Source organism: Marmota monax, unplaced genomic scaffold (genome assembly GCF_021218885.2).
Source record: "Marmota monax isolate L192 unplaced genomic scaffold, Marmota_monax_Labrador192_F-V1.1 WCK01_AAM20220418_F8-fsc00011, whole genome shotgun sequence".
NCBI lineage: Eukaryota > Metazoa > Chordata > Mammalia > Rodentia > Sciuridae > Marmota > Marmota monax.
Window position 1 is genome coordinate 4,411,827 of NW_026693082.1, and position 18,458 is coordinate 4,430,284.

Consider the following 18,458-nt stretch of genomic DNA (forward strand, 5'->3'; position numbering starts at 1 on the left):
ATGAGGTATTTAAAATCTTCAGACTCATGGCTGGCGATATAGCTTAGTTAGTAGAGTGCTTGCCTCGCATGCACAAGGTCTTAGGTTCAATTCCCAGCACCACACACACACAAATCTTCAGATTCATAGAAGCAGGTGGATGCCCAGGAGAGCAAGAAGGGGCGAGAGGGCATTGCTATTCTGTGAATATAAGGTTCCACAGGTACAAGATAGGTAAGCTCTGGATTGTGCCTATAGTTCACAATACTGCATTGTACACTTAAAGTTTAAGAGGGCAGTTCTCACCTTAGGTGCTCCTACCACAATATTAAAAAAATGCACATCACAGGGACCTGCAAGAAGTGCCAACTCAAAGAAAAAGCCCCACAAGCCCTTGAGGTGGAGCTCCCTTCACCCAGGAGTCATTCTAAGGGAACTCTTGGGTGTGATGGACAGCATCCTCCCCCACAAGCACGAGCGAGTTTCCAGAAATACTCCTTAGAGCCCTGTGAGCAAATTCCACGTGCAGGTTAGTGACGTGAATCCTGGGATTAGGATCTTCCTCAGAAAAGGGATGAAAGGGCCTCGGTGGAGAGTCACAAACTAGAATTTCCTTCTTTGGAGTCCCTGTTGGTGTTCCCCAGAGTGTCAGGGATTTTCGTTTTCAGGGATTTTGTCCCTTCCCATGGGGACAGACATGTGGGGCTTGTACAACACCCCAAAGCATGAGCAGGTGCGTCCTGTAGAAAGAAGCTTGTGGCACTGGCTTGGTGCCCCCGGGCGGAACCAGGCCCTTTCTGCAGACACTGTTGCTCCTTATCTGTGTCTGGTTGGTGCCTGATAGTGCTGAAGCTGGCATGACCCTCTTGCAGGCACACAGCCTCCTGAGCAGATGACGGGGCATGACGGGAATTTGTGATGTGCTCTCAGGGCAAGCTCAGGCATCTCCCTTTTCATCTGTCACCATTAGCCTGTCCTCCGTCCCTTCTATTATTGACTTCTCTCAACCTGGCTCTGGACGGAAGAGTTTTGAATATGTTTTGCTATCAAACATGAAGTTAGAAAGTCAAAATTAAATGTTATATCCTCTCCTTCATTTCAGGCTGTCTCCTGGGGTCTGTAACCTCAAGCATCCTTTTAGTCTACACCTTTAAAAATAGAGCTTGAATTAAATCTTTGCAATGCTTTTTGGCTTTCTGATCTCTTTTCTCAGTCTCTGGTGGCATCCCCTGGCCTCCCCCACCGACAGTCTCTTCTAATTAGGGCCTGACGTTTACTTTCTGTCCCTGCAACAATGACTGAGTTGGAGGTAGGTGAGTGAGAGCCAATGACAGGAGAGCAATGGAAACACACAGACTGGGCTGCACCAGGTTTAAATGGACACACACCAGTCCATGTCTAGCCAGGCCTCTTTGTTTTATGAGTTCCGGTTTTGTTTCTGTTTGTTTTATTTTGTTTTGTTTTTTTGTACTGGGGATTAAACCTGGGGCACTTAACCACTGAGCCACATCCACAGCAGTGCTCCCACCCCCTGTAAAAAAAAAAAAAATGTTGAGACAGGATCTTGCTAAGTTGCTTAGGGCCTCACTAAGTTGCTGAGGGTGTCCTTGAACTTGCAATCCTCCTGCTTCAGCCTCATGAGCTGCTGGGATGACACTAGTGCCTGCGTCACCATGCCTGGCTTGTTTTATGGTTTCCTGATCACCCCTTCAAAACCTCTGTGAACCTCAGCATATCCCCAGGGCTTCTGCTCTTTGGTTCAGTCTTTCTTCCTGTTGCTTCCATTCCCCCCCGCCCCCGCCCCGAATCTTACTCTTTAGCCAAACCAGGCTCCTTGGTGCTTGCATAACTGCGGGCCTTTCCTTGCTGTCCCTTCTATGTAACAGTTTTTCCCTGGCTTGGCAGATCCAAATCTCGCCCACCTGTCAAGACTCACCCTTGTGTCTTCAGTAGTACCTTCCCCTGGGCCCGTGGCCTGAGATTTCATTGTTCTTTATTGGTAGTTAAAGTCTGTGTCACTTTTTCCTGGTCATTGCAGTTTGTGTTTCTGTCTTGCCCCCTTCACTGGACCAGAGAGTCTGTGTGCTCGTCGGTGTATTCCCCGTGGATGGGCATAAAACAGTAATAACTACATCAGCCAGCATCTGCTGAACGCTGACTGTGTCTTTCCTGAATTTCTGCAAGTTGATACATTCCCATTAAATGTGAACTTCTCAGGATTAGAGAAAATGTCCCTCATCTCTTTGTTGCTGAGGCTGAGCACAATGCCTGACACATCATTGGTGACCCATCAATGTTTCAGTGGATAATATAAGGATTTATATAAGCACAAAACTTATGTGAGGATTTATTAAGCCTAAACCTTTTTAAAAAAATTTCCCTCTCACTCTTGGTGTATTAGTTTTATATCGTGGTGACCAAAATACCTGACAAAAACAACTTAGGCCAACCACGGGTGTGCACACCTGTAGTCCCAGCAGCTCAGAAGGCTGAGGCAGGAGGATTGCAAACTCAAAGCCAGCCTCAGTCACTTAGTGAGGTCCTTGGTAACTTAGCAAGACCCTGTCTCAAAATAAAATATAAAAAGGGCTGGGGATGTGGCTCAGTGGGTAAGCACCCCTGAGTTCAATCCCCAGTACTGAAAAAATAAAAAATAAATAAAGGAGGAAAAGTTTATTCGGGATTCAAAGGTTCAGAGGTCTCTCCATTGTTCTGGACCCAAGGAGAGGCAGCGCATCATGGCCCAAGGGTCCAGTAGAGAAATGCTGCTCACCTCAGGTGGGGTCAGGAAACAGAGAGAAAGAAAGGAAAGAGACCACAGAGAAGATGAACCCTTCCAGGATGCACGCCCCCCACCTCCTCCAGCCCCATCCCACCTGCCTACAGTTAACCACCCAATCGGTTCATTCAAACTAGGATGGTCTAGTACCCAGGACTTGGTACCCAGGGCACACCAAGCCAGCGCCACAAGCTTCTTTCTACAGGGAGCACCTGCTCATATTTAAGGTGCTCTCACAATCCAATTATTTTGCCTCTGAGAATTCTGACATTTACACAGGAGCTTTTGGGGAACACCTCGTATCCAAACCATAACAATTTGACTTTATAATTTTCTTTTGTTAAAGTAAAGGTCCAGAATTTAAGACTTTACCTTTTTTTTTTTTTTTTGCTATAGAATCTCAACTTTTCTTGATGGAATATTTCATCTTGAAAAAGAAATAGCTTTGCTGAAATAGCAAGATAGCCTGTTTACTTTAGCTCTTTAATGTGAGAAGACATATACATCTAGGTTAAAATATGCAGAAGGTAGGAAGTAAAACATTCAGTTGATACTTTAATAATTAAACTAAATTTTGTCACTAAGCAGTAAATGCTGCTAAATCAATGAAATATGCATCAATTAGCTAATCATGCAACCAGAACATTATACAACTTGATTGCCTGGGATATTTTTTTTAAGTCAGTGAAGAGAGTAGTTTAATCATTATAATATGGATAAATATTCAAAATCAGTAAAACGTGTTTCTCAGAATGCTCCCATATTATTAATAACTGGATCCCCCCACCCCAATAGCTTTCCCCTGTCTTAAAAAACCTCATTTTGGTCTGGTTAGTTTTTCCTCATGGCATTATTTTTTCTTTCTAAAATTCAGGCTCAGTAACTGACATTCCCAATAAATGAACAAGTAAAAAGAGCATTGAATATGGATCAGGAACCCTGAGTGCTCATCCTGACTTCAGTCATAGTTAGGATTTTCCTTGTAAGGAGGCTGGGTAAGCTCTGCTCATTACTCTGTGGTATCCTATGAATATATAATATATCCTCCTCCCTCCTAGTGCCCAAAAGTCTGTGAGAGACTACTCTTTCTTTAGCACAGACTTTTCTGATCTGAATTTGCATGTACCTTCCTCTCTCTGTGGTTGTCTTAGTGTGCTTTGTGCTGCTGTAACAAAATGCCATAGACTAGATAAAGAACAGTTGTTTATCTCCTGGAGACTGGGAAACTTGAGATCAAGTGGTGAGATTTTTCTGTTTGTATGATCAGGGCTGCATCCTCCAGAACATAAGAATGCTGTATCCTTACATGGCAAAAGGTAGAAGGGTAAGCAGACCATAGCTTCATGAAGCTCTTTCATAAGGGTCTTAATCCCATCCATGAGGGAAGAGGCCTCATGGCCCAATCATCTGAAGGGCTTTACCTGTACACAATCACTTTGCCAACATCTGGATTTTGAGGGTACACATTCAAATGATAGCAGTAATGTTGGATCAGAGTGGGTCAAAGTCACACCTAATTTGATAGAGAAGATAAGAAGGATGAAGGGACCCAGGGATGAATAGAATATCACTCTTTCTCCTTTGAGCTTGATTAGTATCCTGTAATGAATGGGATGTGTAGTGAGTTTGAGTAATTTTTTTTTTATTCCTTATATAAGAATATACCATCAGGAGACAGAACAACTTTGGGACAAGATGGTTTTCGAAATTAAGGTATAATTCAAACACCATACAATTTTCCCTTTTAAAGTGTACAGTTCTTCTTCCTCTTCTTCTTCTTCTTTTTTTTTTTTAGGGTTATGTGAGGTAATCCCTATTAATTCCCAAACATATTCATCACCTTAGAAAGAAACCCTACCCCCTTAGCAGTTACTTCCCATCCTACTTCCCCATAGCCCCTGGCAACCACTACTCTACTTTTATATTACCTCTTCTGGACATTTCATACAATTGGAATTATATACTCTGTGACCTTTGTGCCTGGCTTCTTTCATTTGTCCCAATGCTTTCAAGGCTCATGCGTGTTGTAGCATGGGTCAGTACTTCCTTCCTTCTTAGTACTGAATCACATTCCATTGTGTCGATAGACCACATTCTATTCATCCATTCAGCCGTTGGTGGACATTTGAGTTGTTTCTACTTTTGGACTATTATGATTATGAATATTTGTGTACAAGTTTTTGTGGGATGTGTGTTTTCAGTTTTCCTGGTCCTAAACCTAGGTGTCAAACTACTGAGTTATACACTGACTGCCAGACTGTTTTCCAAAGCAGTTGCACCATTTTACCATCCCACATCAGTGAAGGAAGTTTCTGGCTTTTCCCTCTCCCCACCAGTATTTCTTATTGCCTGTATTTTTTCTTACAGCTATCCTAATGGGCTTAAAGTGATATCTCACTGTGATTTGGACTTACATTTCCCTAATGCCTAATGGGCACCTTATTGGCCATTTATATAACTTATTTGGAGAATTCTCTATTTAAAACCTATGATCATTTTTAAATTGTGATATATGTCTTTTCAGTTTTGCATTTATAAAATTTATTTATATATTTTGGACACTAGACCTTTATCACATATATAATTTGAAAATATTTTCTCCAATTCTGTGGGTTGTCTTTTCATTTTATTAATAATCCTCTGAAGCACTAAAGTTTTTTTTATTATTTTAATGAAATCTAGTTGATCTATTTTGTTAAGTTAAATGTGCTTTTGATATCCTTCTAAGAAAGCATTGATTAATCCAAGGTCATTAAAATTTACTTCTATTTTTTTCTAAAAGTCTTTGTCTTTTTGCCATGATACTTAAGTCTTTGATTATTTTATTTTGTTTTTAAGATTTATTTATTTATTTTTGCATGATGGGGATCAAACCTAGAACCTTGGACATCCTAAGCAGGAATTCTCCACAAAGCTATATTAATCAACAGCTTACTTTGATATATTTTAAATTCATTTTTGCTTATGGTGTGAGGTAGATATTCAAGCCCATGAGATTTTGATAAACTTGCTATTCCTTGCAAATTCTTATGCTGTAATGAAGGAGAACTTGTCTACCAAATGGTAAGTTGATGATATAATTTGGACATCTACAAAAGACGGCACAGCAAGGACACCAGAGGCTATAGTCCTTTAGTTACTGTGGCCAGGGAATACCTTTACATTTTGGGGTGATAGTGTAAGAAATGTGGGGAGTATTGTTTGTATGGAGAAAACAAGGGAATAAGAAGAATGACCTGCCAACTAACCAGCTCAATAGTTGATAGTATACAGAAATTCCTTTAATGACATGTGATTGTTTGTTGAAAAAGTTGTCTTTTCTCCCTACCTCACACTTCCCAGTTACCATTTATTGACTTCTGTTCTCCTTGGTCTCTCATATTTTCACGTTTTCTGACAGAGGTATTGACAGCCCCATTCATAAAAATGCCAGTATTCCTTCAATCTTTATAAGTCTGATCAGCTATGATGGAGTGCTGCCCCTCTTAGAACTGCCTGTTTTGCTGTTTATGTTATGTTCTTAGCCTCATTTTATCTTCATTATCTAACTTTGTGCCTAGGGTATAATTAATTTCAGCATTTTGCTGGTCTTAGTTATATCTATGCTTGTACTTCCATTAGTTTGCAGTTGGAGGGGGGAGGCTTAACTGTGTTCATTGAAATTTGACCATTTTTTTTTCATGGAACTTGACAAGCATATTCTGGAATCTATATGCAGTAATAAAGAGCCAAGGGAAGCCAAGGTAGTTTTAAAGGGGAAAAGATCAAAGCTGGGTCATTTGTTTTGTATCTTACACTAGAGTAAATAAATTCAGAATGGCATTGGCATAGCGATAGACAAATAGATCAATGAAACAAAACAGAGAGCTCAGAAATGGGGCCTAATATGGCAGAGATATGCGTTCATCAAAACATTTCCCTTTTCTCTTGGACACAAACTAAACTACATTTACCAGCTTCTCTTACTGATCTCCTGTAACTGAATCCCAGTCAATGGGCTAAAGGCATAAATGATGTACCTCTCTCAGGTAGGGCCCATAAAATCCTCCTGTGAACAATGTATGTTCCCTCCATCTACCATCTGAATGTTAAGTTCTTTTGAAAACCCTAGAGTAGGGCAAGAATACAATGTGGAAGGAGCTGGGGTCCTAACCTGGAGGACAGCTCCCCAGGACAGCAGACCCATCTGGAGTACCTGTGTTAGGTGATTCATGATCCCAAAATAAACATTGTTTTAAGTTACTGAGACTTCTGAGTCATTTGTTGGCCTACACTAATACATGATGCCTGAATGAAGACTTGGCATACAAGATCTGGCTATAGCAGATATTGCTGAGAAGATGATGGACTATGTACAAGGCAGTTTTCTACCTATGCAGAAACCATCTACAAGTTCAGTCCCTGTGCTATGCCCCATTCCAGGTGGACTAATGATCTAATTGTAAAACATAAATGTTTTAGAAGAATGCATAGGAGAATATCTTTATGGTGTCGGCATAGAGACACACAAAGTACAGCAGAAAAGTCTGATAAAAATCAGTAGCACTAAGATGAGAAAATTCTCAATTAAGGCACTGTAAACATGAAAACAAGCCACAGATAGAAAAAGTATTTGAAATGCATATCCAATAAAAGATTAATATACAGAATATTTGAAGATTTCAGGCAGAAAACCCCAGCAGAAAATGGGCAAAAAATTATTAGTGAGCATCTTAGGGAATAAAAAGCTTACATGTCCAATAACTATATGAAAAAAAATCTTAATGCCATTACTGTCAAAGATGTAAAAGCATGTTAACTTGAACAAATTAGTATCATGTTTACCTGACTGCCAGCATTAAAGTCCAGTGATGCTACATTAGTTACCTGTACAAAATGTGAGTCCCACCAAGCAACTTGGAAAGCAGTTTTGAATATCACGGAGAGCTGAACAACTTCCTTTGGTCTAAGCAATTTCACTGGCTGTGGGATTGGTGATGTTTTGTTCTTCTTAATCTCGGTAATCCATTGCGTTGTTATTCTCACCTCTTTCTATGTCTGAAATAGCTCATCATATTTTTAAGATAATCTTGCTCTTCTCTTTAGTCCTTCATCCAAAAGGTGTGGTTAGATTTTCCTCAGTCCTTTCCTTTCTTCTCACTTAGAGCAACCTACTTTATATCAATCCTTGAAGACTTTCTAAGTTCCATTGAAACTGATTTATCAAATAACTATCTGAAAAACTTAAAATTAGGATGCAATAAACAAACATATAGAGCATACGATACACCAGACACCATTTTCTTGAATTAACTGTTGCATCAACCTTTTTTTAAAAAGTCCCTTGCTTTAGCTCTTTCCATTCTCACAACAGCTCTATGAAGTAGGTTGCTATGATCCCCACTTAGGAATGAAGACACTGAGGTACAGGGAGGTGGTAGGTAGAGGAGATGTTCACATCCTGGTCAGCTTGCTCCCATGATTTCACCTTGCTGATGTCTGCTGCCCTGTGACCAAGTGGAAGGGTAGATAAATTGCCTGGGAATTTCAGGCTAGAGTCGATTAGTGTTGGCCAGAAATGAGGTGACTGAATTCGCCATATGAACCACTGCCGCTGTCTCGATTCTCCAGCACACTTTTCTGACTCACACAAGCAGTTTGCTTATTTCCAGTTGTTTTCTTCCTCTTAACAAGGAATAGTTTAATGTTGTCAGCATTGTCATGAACTACTTGAAACATTTATAGAATTCACCAACCATTTCCAATTTCAGAATGCTTTTCGTTTACTGAATAATGCAGCTTTAATTTCTGGCCAGCTGAAGCTGGTTTTTGAAGAGTGGATCTGTTTATTGCCGGCTGCGTCCCACAGTGATGGACAAAATAAAAGTTTTTATAGTTCTTTATTGTATTTTAGTTTTGGGTATTTTCAAGTCCTGAGAGCGGAGTACATAGCTTCCCAGAAACACACACTTCCCAGATGAATTCTTCCCAGCCTGGAAAGAAGCCAAATCTCTAAATTGATACGTTCACTGAATGATAAATTGCATATAAGAAAATGAAGCCAGATGCAAGAGGACTTGATCAAAGGACATTTGAACTCTGCAAATGATATGAAATATTTCTCTTTTTAAGAAATTTTAATAAATTGTTAAATAAAAGACTGTGTGAACAGTTTGAGCTTGATTAAGCTTCTCCTACATATTTCAGTGAATAGATTATTCTGGCAGTATGTCAGCAGTGGGCTGGACATCAGATAATCCCATGTGGAATATTTCTAGGGGGTGAGCCCCACCCCCACCTGAAATATCACACAAATCAGATTCTCTGGATTCTGGCACTGGGCTGGTAAGCCTGCATGATAATTGAGACTCATAAGACTTACTATTTTGCAAGTTGAAGGTGTTGCTTTTCCTGATTGGGTTTGAAGCAAACAGGTGCATGCTTCATTTCTGACACCCAGGACAATGCAAATCCTTTCAGTGGGGTTTCAGTGCATTTTTTCAGCTTGCAGAGGTCAAATGCATTTTCTTAGCCACATTTAGAAGCATTGAAATCCTTGCACGGAACTTAAAAGAACTACAGTACATAAGTTCTGTTTTAAGAAGTAACACATTCTTTATTTTTCCTTTCCGGATATGCTTTTTTTAGAAACAACACAAATCTCACCAATTTTAAACAGTTCTTCCGAGGGAGAAAAGCAACAATCTCTTACTTTAAATTATCGAATGAAACTCTAGTATGTTATAAACACTAAAGCCATCTTAATATTGCTATCAATTTTGTTCAGGTCCTATCTAAATAGAATGTTCTGACTCTCCTTTTAAAATGATAAAAACAAACAATCTTTCACTCCAATGCTGTGTGCTTCTCCCAGCTGTCATTGCTTAATTTTTTTCATGGTAGATGGTCATGGTCCTATGAATGGACAGGTTTGTTCCAAACAAGCAGTAGCCTCAGTATACTAAGGCTCTCTACATGAAGAGATTAGAGATTAGACCTCATAGCTATACTCAGAGAAATTTTTAAAAGATTACGTTTTAACAGGGAATTGATGGTGGCATCATTGATAAGAAACTGCAAGTATATAGACCACAAAAGTTTTGAGAAGATCTAGAAATAAAGTCTGGTCCACAACAACTTTTCATATTTAAATCTGGACCACACATCTCGTGCTAGGTCTTTAGGATTATAATAAGCTTCCTATAGAGGAAGACTATCTCTATACTGAATACCAATCCAGTTATCTATAGATGTCTTCTCCCTTTGAAATAAATGAGGTTGCTGGGAAGGCCAGCTTGGTGAGGCCTCAGCTTTTCAGACAAATAACTTCCATGAGTTTCAAAGGGATTCCTTGGTTTTGTGCTACCATCGTCCACCTTCATCCCACACCTCCTGTTCTAGAGGCAAAATGAGCAGGAATTTGGGGGTCTCTGAACAAACTTCCTGGGTGAATAGGGCAAGTATATATAGTCAATCTCTATCCACGTCAGCAGGTCTAACCAACTATGGATCAAAAGTATTTAGGAAAAAGTCACATCTGTGCTCAACATGGCCAGGCTTTTTTTTTTTAATCCTTATTCCCTAAACCATGCAACGTAACAATGATATACACAGCATTTGCATTTTATTGGAGACATTAAGTCATTGGGTAATGATTTTTATATGTCAGGATATGTGTAGGTTCTACATAAATGCCACACCATTTTACATAAGGAACTTGAGCATCTCCGGGTTTTGAAATCCCCAGGGGTCCTAGAACCAATCCCCCGCTGATGTCAAGGGACAACTGTCTTTTTATTCTCACTTCTCCTGGGTCACTCACACTTGTTTCAAAAAGGGGATGCTCATCCTTCTGTGAGTCATCCTGTCAATGCTTATCTCCACGTACACAAGCAACTTCTCTTCAAAGAAGAGAGGCAGCTCTTGGCTTTTGTGGAGCCCCCTTTGGTGCAGGGGATTTGAGTGACAGACATTTAAGCAGTAGCTAAAGGGAGTCCTTTTCTATATCTGTTCCAGAGAAATACTTTTCAAGGCCACTCACTTAGAATGAGGTCAAGTTCTACAGCAGATGGCAGGCTTAGGATTGGCTGGCACGTGCCAAAGGCAAGGGGGTCATCCATTTTTCATGAAGTTATAATTAACACACTGTCTGCCTCCCTGCCTCCCACAGGTTCAACCTTTGGGAATGAAGAACAGCCAGCTCTGAAGGCAGCTCTGCCTTCTAAGGACACACCCAAGGGGGCCAGCCGAGTGACCCCTCCGGCATCCTCCAGTGTGACAACACCCCGCAGGAGTTTACTTCCAGCGCCGAAGTCTACTTCTGCACCTGCTGGTAAGACTTTCTGTCCTGGAGAGGCTCCATGGCAGAGTGCCCTTTCTGCTTTCGTGAAAAGGCTTTTGAAAGTCCCTGTGTACATCAGTTATTTAAGTGAGATGACAGATGAGTCTTAAAGGGCATTTAAAATTAATAATAATGCTCTTGTTTTCAAGGTGCTTTCATATGTTCATATGTTGAAATCCTCAACCGCCTCCCGTCTTCCCCCTGTCTAGTAACCCTTTGAATCACAGTCTTGATTTCAGAAAGCAAGAATAAAGCTATTTTAAGCTGACTGGCATTTGGCTCAGGGAAGCGAGCGCTTATGAGATCATTAGAAAGGCGGGGGCATAAGCGAGCTCCAGGCTGTGCCTCCAGGATGAGCCCCAAACCTCACTTAGCACTGCTGCCACCTTCTGGCTCCAGGCTCACACCCCCAAAACTGGGCAGGACCCAGGGATTGGCTTCTACTGCAACAGGTTGGATGGAGAGCCATGCTATGCTGGCAACATGGAGCCCTGTGTCCTGCCTCTCCAGTGCCAGGAAGCAAGTGACCGGACATGGGGAACTCAGTTATGTAAAGATGAGGGAAAGGAAGGCATTTCTGTAGACTCTGCCAAGGCCATCCAGGTGTGGCCCCTCCTGTGCTTTCTCCTGCCTTGTCTCACACAGTGCATCTGTCACCAGCAGGGACATCTGAGCATATTGTCAGCTTTCCATCATCTGGGCTATAGGAGACATGTTATCAGGAAGGCAGAGTGTGTGTTGAGCCCCGATCCACTGTAGATGGTTCACTCTGGTATTTTCTTCTCCAAATTTTTCTTCTGTGAATATAATCATATATATTTATGTATGTATGTATATATATATGTATATATATATATATATATATACACATACACACACACACACATATCAACACACATACACACATATGTATTTTATGAGCTTTTAAAAATGTGATGGCATTACAGATTGAGCATCCCTTGTCTGAAATCCAGTGTGCTTCAAAATCTGAAACTTTATGAACACTGATAAAATGCCACAAGTAGAACATTCCCACCTGTCTTCATGTGATGGGTTGCAGACAAAACAAGGGTGAAAAAACAAACAAAAGAAAAAAAACCTCAGGCACACTAACAGTGTTGTATAGAATTACCTTCAGGCTATGAGTATGAGGTATGTATGAAACACAAATTAATTTCATATTTAGACTTGAGTCACATTCCCAAGATATTATCTGTATGCAAATATTCCAAAATCTTTTTTAAAATAAAATCTGAAACATTTCTGGTTCCAAATATTTTGAATAAGGGATACTCAATCTATATACCCATTTTTCTACATGTTGCATTTCTTACTCAATATATCATAGAAATACCTTCAAATTAATGATATAGCTATTCGTTTCAATGGTTGCCGGGGTGGGGATATAGCATGATTTATTCAACCATTCCCTGCTAAATGGGCATTCTCTTTGTCGTGGGTGTTTGCCTTGATGATCAGTGCTGCAGTAAGTAACCTTCAATGGGCAGCATTCTTTGCATGAGATCAATTCCCAGGAATTAGCTCACTTTGTTTAAATCACCCGTAGGTATCTCTAGATTCCTTTGCAAGGACGCTGCAATGTTTGTTTCCACTCGAATCTCTCTACTTGGGAGTGGTGCTTTAGTTAGCTTTTCATCATTGTAACCAAAGAACAATTTAGAGGAGGGGAAGTTTATTTGGGACACACAGTTTCAGAGGTCTCAGTCTATAGCCAACCATATTGTTCTGGACCCAAGATGAGGTAACACATCATAAGGGAAGAGCCCCAAGAAGGAGAGCTACTCATCTCATGGCAGCGTCAGGAAGCAGAGAGAGGGGGAAGAAGGGAGAGGACACAGGGAAGAGTCACCTTTCCAAGGAACATCCCAGTGACCCACTTCCTCTAGCCATACCTCACCTGCCTACAGTTACCATCCAGTTAGATAAGGTTATAATTCTCACAAACCAATCATTAATGTATCATGCAAGAGTTTTAGGGGACACCTCATATCTAAACCATAACCCTGCATCCCTGGGTCTCAAAGTCTGTATCCCTCTCACAATGCAAAACGCATTTAGTCCCTCTCCATGAGTCCCATAGTCTTCACAGTTCCAGCCTTGCCCAAAAGTCCAAGCCCAAAGTCTCTTCTGAGAGACAATAAAAACTCTTGACCTTGAACCCCTTGAAAACCAAAAACAAGTTACACATATCCAATATACAGTGACACAAAAATTCCCATTCCAAATGGGAGAAATAGGGGCATAGAAAGAAGGGATGGGGCTGAGGAAAGACCTAAACCCAGTCAGGCAAACAGGTCCCTTAATTCCTTGTAAGCGTCTAGGATACTTGGCTGTGAGGTGTTATTTCCAAAGGGCTTTGACAGCCCACCCCTTTGGCCTTGCTGGTTGCAGAGTGAAGGGACTCTCTTTTAGTCTGAGTCTCTCTGCAGCCAGCAGCTTCTTTCAGCAAATAGTCCATGGTCCACAATAGTAGCATTTCTTAATTACTGGTGTCTCCATTCCAGCTTCGGCTTTACCTTTGCAACTTCACAAATCACCCTCCCGGGGGCAGCCTAAAAGGACTCCACCTAACTACACTTTGGCTGACTTCCCCTCCCTTTGAAATCTCAGTGGAAGCTTCCATGATCCCTTAACTTGAGCATCCTGCATTCCTGCAGAACCAATATCATGTGAATGATGACAAAGTTTGCTGCCAGCTCACACAATGCCTGGGCCCCTGGGAATCATGTCTGTAGTTTCTTCTGAGTGTGTGGCTCAGTATGAACAACTTCCTAGGACCCTCTATGCAAGAAGGGCACCCCCACAATCTCTTCTCAAAATAATTTTTCCTTCTACATCCTGGAACCTGAAGTAGGTATGGTCCTGCAAATTCCTTAAAAAGGTGCCCTTGAGTTGGCTTTCCAATTGTCTCTATACAAAGTACTTAGCATCTCTTTAGGAACTATAATCTCTTTAAACACACCTTCAGTGGCCCCAGCTTTACATCCACTCTTCTGGCCAAATTGCAAATTGTAAAATCCTTTTATCTCTATCTCTTGCTCCTAATTCTCACATGAAACCTGGCTAAAAGCTGCCAACAACATCCATGCCACTGAGTGAATGTGGTGCTGCCTTGAAATTTCCTCCCCCAGATTAATTAGTCCATCATTTTAAAATTAAGATTCATACAAAGTCTCCAAACATAGGGAAAATGTAGTCCAGTTTATTTGCCAGAAGATAACACAAGTAATCTTTTTTTTTTCTTTTTTTAAAATTTTTATTGTTGGTTGTTCAAAACATTACATAGTTCTTAACAAATCATATTTCACACTTTGATTCAAGTGGGTTATGAACTCCCATATTTACCCCGTATACAGATTGCAGAATCACATCAGTTACACATCCACTGTTTTACATATTGCTATACTAGTGTCTGTTGTATTCTGCTGCCTTTCCTATCCTCTACTATCCCCCATCCCCTCCCCTCCCATCTTCTCTCACTACCCCATCTACTGTAATTCATTTCTCCCCCTTGTTTTTTTCCCCTTTTCCCCTCACTTCCTCTTGTATGTAATTTTGTATAACCATGAGGGTCTGCTTCCATTTCCATGCAATTTCCCTTTTCTTTCCTTTTCCCTCCCACCTCTCACCCCTGTTTAATGTTAATCTTCTTCTCATGCTCTTCCTCCCAACTCTGTTCTTAGTTACTTTCCTTATATCAAAGAAAACATTTGGCATTTGTTTTTTAGGGATTGGCTAGCTTCACTTAGCATAATCTGTTCTAATGCCATCCATTTCCCTGCAAATTCTATGATTTTGTCATTTTTTAATGCAGAGTAATATTCCATTGTGTATAACTGCCACATTTTTTTTATCCATTCGTCTATTGAAGGGCATCTAGGTTGGTTCCACAGTCTTGCTATTGTGAATTGTGCTGCTATGAACATCGATGTAGCAGTGTCCCTGTAGCATGCTCTTTTTAGGTCTTTAGGGAAATGCAATGCCAATCAAAATCCCAACGGCATTTCTTGTAGAAATAGATAAAGCAATTATGAAATTCATATGGAAAAATAAAAGACCCAGAATAGCAAAAACAACTCTAAGCAGGAAGTGTGAATCAGGCGGTATAGCGATACCAGACCTCAAACTATACTACAGAGCAATAGTAACAAAAACAGCATGGTACTGGTACCAAAACAGGCGGGTGGACCAATGGTACAGAATAGAGGACACAGAAACCAATCCACAAAACTACAACTATCTTATATTTGATAAAGGGGCTAAAAGCATGAAATGGAGGAAGGATAGCATCTTCAACAAATGGTGCTGGGAAAACTGGAAATCCATATGCAACAAAATGAAACTGAATCCCTTTCTCTCCCCATGCACAAAAGTTAACTCAAAATGGATCAAGGAGCTTGATATCAAATCAGAGACACGGCGTCTGATACAAGAAAAAGTTGGCTACGATCTACATACTGTGGGGTCGGGCTCCAAATTCCTCAATAGGATACCCATAGCACAAGAGTTAATAACTAGAATCAACAAATGGGACTTACTCAAACTAAAAAGTTTTTTCTCAGCAAAAGAAACAATAAGAGAGGTAAATAGGGAGCCTACATCCTGGGAACAAATCTTTAGTCCTCACACTTCAGATAGAGCCCTAATATCCAGAGTATACAAAGAACTCAAAAAATTAAACAATAAGAAAACGAACACAAGTAATCTTTAATTCAATTCCCAACAGAGTTCTCATTTTCTTCTGAAACCTCATGAGCACAGTCTATATTCCTAGAAGCATTCTGATCTTCTGAGCTCCCACCAAAGTCACCCACCAAGCCCCACTTACAAAAATCTGCATCTCTATAATCTTTCCAAAATTCTTCCTGCAAACAAACTCCAAAGGCTTCTGAGTCCCATGGTGAGATTAGTCACAGCAAGGACCCTCCTCCTCAGTAAACCAACTTCTGTTTTAATTAGATTTTCATCACTGTGTCCAAAATACCTAGCAAGAACAACTCATGGTTGCAGAGGTCTCAGTCCACAGGTGGCCACCTCCATTGCTCAGAGCCCAAGGTAAGGCAGCACATCGTGGGGGAAGGGCCCAGGGGAGGAAAGCTGCTCATCTCATGGCAGGGTCAGGAAGCAGAGGGGTCAGGGAAGGAACCACAGGGAAGATGCACCCTTCCAGTGCACACCAGTGACCCACCTCCTCCAGCCTCTCCCCACCTGCCTGTAGTTACGACCCATTTAATCCATTCAAACTAAGATGAACTAAGATTGTGAGGTTACAGCTCTCACAGTCCAATCATTTTACCTCTAAACATTGTGTATTAACACAAGAGCTTTGGGAGGACACCTCATATCCAATTTATCCCTGTCTAAAATTTTCATCTCCTTGATGGGTCTAAAGTATCATCTCAATATTATTTAAAAGTGCTATCACTAGACTAGCTTAAAACCCTGCTTTATGCTGCAGTAAAACTTCATAATTTCCTTTGGAAAGATCTAAGTTGTCAAGTTTTTTTCTTCCTTGGGGAAGGTAACTTTTTGGAGCAGTGACCATGTCTCTTTGGTTAAACAGTTTCCCCCTTGCCTGCCACCAGGGACTGATTCATAGTAGGTACTTAACATATGCTTGTTAATGGTTGAATGAATCAACAATTGAATGAATGAATGAATGTCGCCTGGCATTTCAGTCTTTCAATTCCAGCTTCTCAATAGTTTGGCCTTGCTTTAACTAGAAAATAATTACATAAGCCCTGCGTTCCCTGCTGGTTGGGAAGTGACCAGAACACCAGTGCACCCCCCAAAGGGCCCATGGTCAGTTAAAGTACAGTTGTGGAATCAACCCTGTAGACCAATGTTTCTCAAACTTTAATGCATTAGTCATCTATAGGATTAAAAAAAAATTACTGGGGCCTATCCCCAGAATTTCTTAGGTTCAGTTTGGGATCAGATAAATTTACATTCTAACAAATTTCCAGGTGATGTTGCTGTTCCTGGTGGTCTGGGGACTCATACTCTGTGAACTACGATTATAGAAAAACAGACTAGGAATTCGAAGGGGCAGTTTTTAGAAAAAAAAATGCAAATGGATCTTAAGCATATGAAAGGATGATCGACCCTACTCATAATAAGAAAAAATGTAAAATGAAACTACAATGGACTACACAATATTATACTTGAACACAAAATACAGAAGTTTGACCACATACTGCATTTGTGAGGCTTCCTGGAAACAGGCATTCTCATACATGTCTGGTGGGAATTTAACATGGTACAACTCTTATGAAGAGGAAGTTGGCAGTAGCTAACAAAATCACATGTACATTTATTCTTTGACTTAATAGTCCCTGTCCTAGGACTCTCTCCCAAAGGTAGAGGGGCAAAGATGCAGTGCACAAAGTGATTCAGGGCAGCACTGTTTAGAATAGCAAAAGACTCAAGTACCCATGACTGGGGAGGTGGATAAGTTGTGATCGGTCCCCAGGGTGCAGTACTTGCAGCTGTTAGGTGGATGGGAAAATAGCTCCATTTACCTCCCCAAAGTGATTTCCAGGACATACCATTAGGGGATAAATGTAAAGTGGAGGAAAGTGTGCACAGTAGGCTACCTTTTATCTAACAATTGGGACATTTTATATTATCTATGCACCTATTATAAGGATAAAACTATGTAAAAAAAAGTTGCAATTTTTTAAAACTTATTACCCATAGGGGAAAAGAAAGATGAGGAGGAGGGAAGAGGGTTAGAGGCTAATAATAATCTTTGAATCAACCTTATTTTATAGATCTGACTTTGAAACCACATAATGTTTTACGTAATTATATATTCACATTGAACTTTAAAAGATGATATCTAAAATAACAAAAATGACATTAAACAGATGAAAGTAATATGTACCCTATTGGTGAGATGACTACACTAAGAAGAACTATCCAAGTAACTTTAAAATCCAGTAATTTGATGTTCATCTCCAGTAGTACCTACCCTGGGTTCAGAAAGTATTGCAACAAAAATCCTAAACTGTTTTAAGTTATTATAATATTGGTGGTAGTGTCAGTATTGTGGTTCTGCATCTGCTGATATTCTGAATTTCTGTATCATGGAATAAATATGATACAAGTATTATGGGATGAGATATGAACTCATCTGAAATTTATCTTTTAAAAAAAAAAATCTCAATTCTGACCACTGGAAAGTTATAAACAATGACTGAACCACAGGTAGGGAGCACCCCTAGTACACAAATTGTCATCTCTAAATTCATTTCCCATTCATGGGACACAGGGGTCCTTGAAGAAATGACTAGTTCCAGGCTTAGGACAGGAAATGTTGTTGTTCTATCTTTATTGATTCAGTGACCAGATAACTGA

The 18,458-nt window shown here is 40.4% G+C and overlaps 1 protein-coding gene across 3 annotated transcripts in view; it reads left to right on the forward strand.

Moving 5' to 3' along the window:
* Mtus2 (microtubule associated scaffold protein 2) overlaps positions 1-18,458 on the forward strand; it is a 595,926-nt gene that overhangs the window by 396,435 nt on the left and 181,033 nt on the right. For all 3 annotated transcript variants that reach the window (XM_046454223.2, XM_046454224.2, XM_046454225.2), the window contains one exon: positions 10,908-11,069. In XM_046454223.2, the coding sequence (XP_046310179.1) occupies positions 10,908-11,069 (162 nt within the window). The remainder of the gene's footprint in view (positions 1-10,907; positions 11,070-18,458) is intronic.